Source organism: Petaurus breviceps, unplaced genomic scaffold (assembly GCF_028583685.1).
Source record: "Petaurus breviceps papuanus isolate PSGF00001 unplaced genomic scaffold, PetGlider_PUasm1.0 90281, whole genome shotgun sequence".
Lineage (NCBI taxonomy): Eukaryota > Metazoa > Chordata > Mammalia > Diprotodontia > Petauridae > Petaurus > Petaurus breviceps.
The window spans coordinates 876,727-885,327 of NW_027187205.1; the positions used below are offsets into that span (position 1 = coordinate 876,727).

General features: G+C 41.2%; 1 protein-coding gene across 2 annotated transcripts; it reads left to right on the forward strand.

Annotated features, from left to right (window-relative positions):
* The first annotated feature begins 246 nt into the window (after window positions 1–246).
* Window positions 247–8,158, forward strand: CCL22 (C-C motif chemokine ligand 22). 2 transcript variants are annotated; one of them, XM_069107796.1, is made up of 3 exons: window positions 247–389; window positions 1,673–1,799; window positions 5,476–8,158. In XM_069107796.1, the coding sequence occupies exons 1-3, from the start codon at window positions 317–319 to the stop codon at window positions 5,564–5,566; spliced, it is 291 nt and encodes a 96-aa protein (XP_068963897.1). In that variant the 5' UTR covers window positions 247–316; the 3' UTR covers window positions 5,567–8,158. The 2 variants fall into 2 exon arrangements, with proteins under 2 accessions (XP_068963897.1, XP_068963898.1); XM_069107797.1 differs by having other exon boundaries at window positions 251–389; window positions 1,676–1,799.
* Window positions 8,159–8,601: the final 443 nt, after the last annotated feature.

The following is an 8,601-nucleotide window of genomic DNA, read 5'->3' on the forward strand; positions in this document are numbered from 1 at the left end:
CATTCAACAAGTATTTATTCAATGCTTATTTTGTGCAAGGCACTGGGGATACAAAGGCAAAGAAAAAAACCCATCAAAATAGAAAGGTCCCTATGGGATGGTTACCTGGCCACAGAGAATTTCCTTAATTTGAGAGGAAGTAGTGAGTTCCACTTTCATGATTTATATGTCAAAAATATTTTGGCCTCATCGATGACTAAGATTTTGAAGTAGGCTGTGGGTGTAGTGGCCAGGCTAGAGGACATTAAATACCAGCCAAACCTTCTTCATTCCTGGATTGAGATCACTGGCTCTGGGTCAGGATAGACACCATAGAATGATGCCTTACTTCCAGGCAACCCTGCTGGTGGCCCTGATCCTGGGCACTTCTCTTCCATTCACTCAAGCAGGTAAGGAGGCATCAGGGATGAGGTGGGGAGCAGGGCTATTGGCCATTGAATTCCTTGAACAAAGATCTTCCCTCCTGTCAAGGCTTAGAAATAAAAGAAATGTTTTTATTACATTGTAGTAAGGACACTGAATGGGACATTAGGGGACCTGGGCTCTGGTCCTGATCCTGCTTCTGCTAGCCCTCTTCCTTTGGGTCAAGTCCCTTCTGCTCTCTGAACTTCATTGAAGGAGCTGAACTCTAGGAACGTGTAGGGCTTTTCAGCCTGGATGTTTAGGGGCATATGATTTGTTTTCAGGAGGGGCCATTGAAGAGGCCTGGATGGTGTTTACTCTTAGCTATAAACCAGTCCTTCTTCCTTTTAAATAGGGTACTTTTCTTTTTTAAGTCTCCCAACCTTCCCAAATTTGTGATGGCTCCATTTACCATGGAACGATGGAACCACCAAATGAGTCTTGACTTTACTTGAGTCTTCTGAGAATATCATCCTTCCTTTTCTACCTGTTGAGATCTCATTTGTCTTTCAATTCGAGAGCTCTCTCTCATGAAGATTTTCCCGATACCTTCTACCTAAGAGTAACCTCTTCCTCCTCTGAGCCCCATTAGACAATGTACACAGAAGAGGAGAGCCTTGATGTAAAGAGGGAATGTGGCCTCATGGCTATATGGCTTCCTATCCTATGGCTACCTTTCACACCTCTTGAAGGTTACACACTGTGTAACCCTGAACAAATAATTTCACCTCTCTTGGCCTTGGTTTTCTTATCTGTAAATTAGATATAATAATATCTATTTGTATCTATAGGGCCTTTCACAAAGTAAGTACTTAATAAATGTTTGTTGGATTTAATTGAACTGTAGTACCCACTTCACAGGGCTGTTAGGGGGCTAAAAGGAAATAACACAGGCTACCACCAGATAAATGCCAGTAAAATTAACTAAAAATATATTAAAATTACTTTTTCCAGAGTTTTGTCCAGGTCCACTTAATTTCTTTCTGTTCCAGGGTCTAAGGTCATTGCTGGGTACCCAGACCTGCCTGACACATTGCTTTACTTTTTCTGCAATGGCATCCTAGAAAACTCACTGACCTAGGAGTCAGAAGCCTTGAGTTTAGATTCTGATCTGCACCACTTATGAACTCAAGTCATTTCACCTCTTTAGAACTCGGTCTCCTAATCTACAAAAAGGGCCTAAAAACATCTGCTCACAAGGTCATCAGGAGGAAAGCACTTTGTAAACCAGAAAACACCATAGAAATGAGAACTCTGATTATTTTCCTAGCAGGCCCCTATGGTGTAAACATGGAAGGCAGTGTTTGCTGCAAGGACTTCGTTTGGTTCCCCCTACCTGTGAAGGCCCTGATCGATTTCTTCTACACCTCCAACACATGCCAGAAACGTGGAGTGGTGTGAGTACTTCTTTCCTGGGAAGTCAAGGAGGTAGATGAGGGTCCTGAGAAGCACATGTCATGTCAGGGGTGACCCTGGCCACAGGCTGTGGGGCCCTTCTGTAGGTTGGAAGTAGACAAGATGTTTCTCTCTAGACTGGACTTGGAATACCCCCTGAGGGAGTAGGGGTAGGAATGCAGCCTAGCCCAGCCCTGAGTGTTCCCATTTTTTGGATGAAGAAACTGAGGGCTAAAGGGAGAACTGATTCACTCAAGATTAAACAGCTGGTTTTCAAGAAAAGACTAGTATCCAGGTCTCCTCGCTGACCTTCTTCTGTCCTGCTCTCCATCTCCCTTTCTTCTTCATGTCAGTTTCTTCATGGATGCTTGGCATGACCAACCACAGGAATTATTCAACTAGGTTAGGGCTCCATGGTCCTCATCTCCATATTCAAGCCTGCTTTTAGGATGAGATAATATTTGTGTAAATCTAATGGTGTTATGGAATGAAAAGAGCTTAATTTAATAATGAAAATGGTGGGATCTCCTAAGGAAATTTGCAGGTTTAAAAAGGCAGAAGTGTTTTGATACAAAGGAGCAAAAACTTTCATGGAGAAGCATAAGAATATAGTGGAGAGAAAGTCCTGGGTTTGGAGTTAGAGGACCTGGATTTGAATCCTGCTGCTAACACTATTTATGTGACCGTGAGCAAGATTTCCTGGGCCTCAGTTTCCTACTCTAGGAAAACACAAATTTGGATTAGGTGTTCTTTGAAGTTCCTTCCAGCTCTAGGATCTAAGATCCTAGGATCCTGCTCTAAATCTAGGATCCCATGCAAAGATGAAGGACTTCCCCGGGGGTCTCTTGAATTACAACTGGTAGAGAATCATTTAGGACCTGCTTTTGCACTCACTGATCTCTGAAGCCTGAAGGGCACAAGACAGCCCAGCTCCAACCTTGCCTGGATTGAATTCCCTCCTTCTGGTGCTGTGGTAGGCAATGCCTACAAGCCCACAGGTGCTGACATCACAGGTGATTCCTAGTCATTAATGGAGACTCCCTCTTGGGTAGATGAACTTGGCTGGGTTGGGACATAGGCTGGAGCTCTAGCAGTGAGAAATAGGTGGAAATCAATACAGTTTAATAAGCATCTTGAAGCACTTTTTATGTACCAGGCATTGTGCTGGCTATAGTGGGGTCAGGGAGAAAGAGGGAGAGATGTAAAGCAACCCAGTTCTTGCCCTAGGGAGCTTCTAACACACCTGTTGTGTGTTGTCTTCCCTCAATACATAGTGAGGGCACAGACTGTCTGATTTATTTGTATTTGTTTCCCAGCACTCAGCACAGTGCCTGGAACATAATAAGCACTCAATAAATGTTTACTGACTGACAATTAATTCCAATGGGTGGGTTATGACAAGCACAAAGATATATAATGACTAAATAATGATTAAGATAAATAATGGAAATATGTTTTGCATGTCTACGTGTGTATAACCTGTATCAAATTCCTTGCCTTCTCAATGAGAGGGGAAGGGGAGGTAGGGTGAAAATTTAGAACTCAAAAAAATTTTTTTTGTTTTTGGAAATAATATTTTATTTTTTCCAATTACATGTAAAGACAGCTTTCAACATTCATTTTTTGTAAGATTTTGAGTTCCAAATTATTCTCCCTCCCTATCCTTCCCCCTCCCCAAGAAGGCAAGCAATCCAGTATAGGTTATGAAGTACAATTGTGTCAAACCTGTTTCCATTTTAGTCATATTGTGAAAGAAGAAACAAAACAAAAGGGAAAAATCATGAAAAATAAAGGGGGGGGGATATACTTTGATCTGCATTCAGATTCATAGTTCTTTCTCTGGATATGGATAGCATTTTCCATAGTGAGTCTTTTGAAATTGTCTTGGATCATTGTATTGCTGAGAAGAGCTAAGTCTATCATAGTTGATTATCATACAATGTTGCTGTTACTGTGTACAATGTTCTCTTGGTTCTGCTCACTTCATTCAGCATCTGTTCATGTAAGTCTCTCCAGGTTTTTCTGAAACTCTCCTACTCATCATTTCTTATAGCACAATAGTATTCCATTACATTCATATACTACAGCTTGTTCAACCATTCCCCAATTGATGGGCATTTCCTCAATTTCCAAATGAACCTTTTAAAGTGAAAATAAGTTGATGACTCTATGACCTGAGGAGACAAGAGGGTTTGGTCACTGAGGCAATACAAAGTTCATGACAAATTTCAGGAATCCCTGTCTCCCTGTCAGAATCAATTTATTCTGAAAGTCGGTATTGTCAGACTCTGGAGTGACTTCTTCCAGAAAGCCTTCCCAGATTAGGACTGACCTGCCTTTGATGGCTCCTTGATCTGATGTCCACTCACCACCCCTCGGTCCAAGAGTCCTCCTATAGGTGGGATGGATGCTTCAAGGCTTCTCTCATGCCTGTCATGTTTGTCAGGCCAGTCCAGGTTATATACTTCTTGAGATCATGACCTAAGGCATTTGTTTTTGGAAAATCAGAATATCAGAACTAAAAGGGACTTTGCAACATTGAACAGGAAAAAATCATAGCTGAAAGCAATCTTAGCCCATAAAATTAAGGGCATTACCAATAAGATTGTGTCTATTTTAAAACAGATTTTGCACTTTGGTCTATTGTATGTATTACATTGTATGTAAGAAAATAAAAGTGACTCAGCTAGTTATTTAAGACATAAAGCATAGAATCAAGAACATAAGATTGAGCAGAAATTTGTCTTGCTTGACTATGTGTGTTTGTAATAAGGGTTTTGTTTTTCTTCCTTTCTCAATGGAGGTGGGGAAGAGAATGAGAATCTGCAAACTGAATAAAGTTCAGTTAAGAGCATAAGAGCTGAAAGTGATTTGAGAAGTAGAATGATGCAATGGAAAGACAGACAGAGAGATGGCTCAATTTGAAGAAAGGAGAACTGGGTCTGAATTTTGGCCCTGCCATTTAGTAGCTATGTGACTTTGGGTGCATGAGCTTCAGTTTCCTCATCTGTAAAGTGGGGGTAGTAGTACTTGTGCTACCAGCCTCATAGAGTTGTTGTGAGGAAAATGCTTTGCAAACGCCAAAGTGTTGTAGATACATGCACACTTGTACATAGTTTATATTGTCTGTATGTATAGTCATTTGCACGTTGTCTCCCTCATTAGACCATGAGCTCCTTGAGATCAGGGACTATCTTTCACCTTTCTTGCCTGATGCATGCATGATAGGCACTTAATAAATATTTGTTGACTGACTGACTCCTGCTCAGAGTACAGGTGATGGAACATAGAGTACAGAATGATAGGATGATAAAGGACCTTAGACCTTCACATGTTAGAGTTGAACGAGTCTTTAAAGGCCATCCAATACAATCCCCTCATTTTCAGATGGTGAAACTGAGGGTGAGAAAAGGGGAAGTGAGTTACAGAGCCACTTTGTTTTTGTTTTGTTTTTCCTTTTTTTGGATAGTTAATTATTTGTATTTTTCAAATAATAAAGTATTTTAAAAATTAGCTCGTCCCTCCCACTACCCCCTTCCCTCCACTTTGTATTCATTGCCCCTCTAGGAGATAGCAGGGGACTCTGCATACAACAGGGACTTAATAAATGCTGAACTCTAGACAAGCTGGGATCCTACTCACTGGTGACAACATTTCTTTAACTCTTCTTCTTTCTAGCCTGAGAACAAGGAAACAGCGTAAGATCTGTGCAGACCCTCAGAAGGCCTGGGTGAAGTATGCCCTCATGACTCTCAAAAGCAAAAAGTGAGGAGAGGTCCAGCTCTGCTCTGAAAGCACCGAAGGCAGATGCCTCCTCCTTGATCTCCATCCTCCTTGATCTCCATCCTTTGTAAGGGATCAATATCAATAGAGTTGCTGTGTACAGTGTTGTACTGTGTCCAGAAGACATGAGGCTGAGGTCTGCAGAACCCACCCAACCAGTTGGACTTCAATTTTTAAATCTGCCCAATATAGCTGTCATTTCCCACTGCCCTCTTTTTTTTTTTAAACTCCACGTCCTCTTTTCTCCTCCCCTAAGATGGGGGTCCAATGTCCTAATAATCACCACCCTCTCCCCTCCACATGGCAGTATATACCACCTGAGCCCTGCTTTCTCCTCCATTGCCCTATGGCCCTATGTTAATTTTGTGTGTGTGTGTGTGTGTGTGTGTGAGATGCACCTCATCTAAGAACAATGGTTTTAAATGCATAAAATGAAATATAGACAATACAACGGAAGCCAATTATATTGAAAGAATCATTCAAAGAAAAATTTTTATACACAGATCCCAGGTTAAGATGCTTGCCTTATAGTGTAAAATGATTCCTTCCTTCCTCTCTAAAAACATTTCCTCAGCTGACCAAGCCCAGCAACACATGATTGAATTCAGTGCATGACTGTGAATTACTTAATAATGGTTTTACATGTTTACAGGACTATCACCTCACCCCTCCTCCCATCTCCTGCCAAGATTTGCATTTTAAAAGAAGACATGATTAACCCAAAGAATCAAATCTCTAAATGGCCAATTTTTTTAAAGCACCTTAGGAACCAGAATGGGAAAGATGTTCTTTTTCTAAGGGTTTGACTGGGAACTTTTTGGTCACAGGGTCCAAATCCTAGTACCTTCTGAAAGATTCCTAGGGATCCTTTGACTGAAGAAAGAAATTAAGTAATTAAGAGAAATGTCTATAAAGTCCCTCTAGGACATATTAGGCCTTCCATGATAGCCAGAAAGGAAAATTAGATTAACTGCCCAGTCCTTTGGAAGAAGGCCAGCACTGAGATCCTGACTGCAACCTGAAAATAATGAATAGAATCACTAGGAATAGAGAGGTCTCCTTTCATGGGTTGATACTTGCAAGGGTGGGGAACTTGGGGCCTCGAGGTCACATGTAGCCCTCTAGCTCCTCACCTGCAGCCCTTTGAAGGAGTCTAAGTTTTACAGAACAAATCCTTTTATTAAGGGGATTTGTTCTGTGAAGTTTGGATTCAGTCAAAGGGCCGCACTTGAGGACCTAGAGGGCCACATTCGGCCTCGAGGTCACAAGTTCCCCACCTCTAATTTATAAGATTTAGATCTGAAAAGAATCTTGGAGATCATTCAGTCCATTTTATAGGTGAGGATATTGATTCCTAAAGAAGTGAAATTATTTTCCCAAGGTCACACAGGTAGTTAGAAGCAGAGCTAGAGTCTAAGACTAGCTCAGCTGACAGGGCTAAATGGGATATCATGCCCTGCCACTCCTTCCATGTGTATTTGGTTGTATCCCATGGGCCCCAGCCTACCTTCTTCCTGGCCCTCTCTCCCACTCCTTCCTCAAATAGGAGGAGGCAACCTACCATATTGTCAAAAGCATTGGAGATGGAGTCAGGAGACCTGAATTTGGACCTTGTTTCCAATGCTTACTAGCTATGTGACCCTGGAGCAAATTAAGCTGTCTCTACAAATCTTAAGTTTCCTCAGCTATGAAAATGGATCTAATGACGTTTGCACTCCCATCTCCATGCCTTTGCAATGCTTATATCTCATCCTTGGAATGGTTTCCCCATCCCCCCCACATCTACCCCCTCTTTAAGACCTAGCTCAGCTGCCAGTTCCTTAACCTTTGAGATTCCCAACAAAAAGATTCCTGTCTTGAATCTCTCATGTCTCTCCTGACTGATCTAATGCATTTATCATAACTTGTATTAGAGCTGTCTGTGTTTTTGTCTTATTTCTCACCTTCTTTCCCTCCCCCAACCCCACCTGCTACCCAACAGATTGTAAGCTCCTTGTAGAGATTGAAGTAAAAAGCTTATGAAAAGAGTTATGATCCTTGCTTGTATTCTGTGAGTTGTATTCTAGGGAAAGGTGGGGTAAATTAGAATTGCAGAATTTCTGGGCTGGAAGAGAATGCAAAGATCATCTAATACAATGTCTTCATTTTACAGATGAGGAAACTGAGGCCCTGAGTGGTGAAGTGACTTGGCCAAAACCACACAGACAATGAATGGCAGAATAGGAATTTGAACCCAAGTCCTCTCACTCTAAATCCAACAGTCTCACAACAATCTTTCAATTTACAGATGAGGAAATTGAGGCCTACAAACTGAGGCCTTACTTCCCCAAAGTCATACAGAAAGTAAGTGGCAGAACTGAGATTTGAATCCTAGGCCATATAGTGGAAAGAATGCTGAACTTGGAGTCTAGAAGACCCAAAATTCAAATCCTGCCTTTAATGCCTGCTGATCACTGATGCTGGGCAGGAAACTTCTTGTCTTAATTCAATTTTATTTTATTTTCAATTCTAAATTCTCTTCCTCCCACCTCCTTTACTCTCACTAAGAAAGTAAGATGAATAAAACCCATCACAAACATGTATTGTCATATGTGTATACATGTATGTGTATATGTATGTATGTACACTTCAACCTTCACTCTGAGTCCATCACCTCTCTAGAGGTGAGCAGCATGTTTCCTCACAAGTCCTCTGGAACTGTGATTGATCATTATATCAACCAGAGTTCCTAAGTCTTTCAAATTGTCTTTATAATGGTAGTTATTGTATAAGTTGTTTGCCTGATTCTGTTCACTTTTCATCAGTTCATATAAGTCTTCCCAGGCTTCCCCAAAACCATCCCTATGCAAGACACTTAACTCCTCTGCGCCTCAGTTTTCTCATGTGTAAAATGAAACCATTGGACTTCTAAGGTCCTTTCCAGCTATAAATCTATGATCCCCTAGTCCTTAACACCATGCTTTGACCCTAAGCTCAATGTTCTCTTTAAAGAGGAAATATTAAAAATTAGAGAAGAAATAT

Bases quoted from the DNA above. Each gene is read 5' to 3' on its own strand.
- CCL22 (XM_069107796.1), top strand. From the start codon at position 317: ATGATGCCTTACTTCCAGGCAACCCTGCTGGTGGCCCTGATCCTGGGC. The intron at 390-1,672 runs GTAAGGAGGCAT...TTATTTTCCTAG, and splicing joins TCTTCCATTCACTCAAGCAG to CAGGCCCCTATGGTGTAAAC. The intron at 1,800-5,475 runs GTGAGTACTTCT...TCTTCTTTCTAG, and splicing joins TGCCAGAAACGTGGAGTGGT to CCTGAGAACAAGGAAACAGC.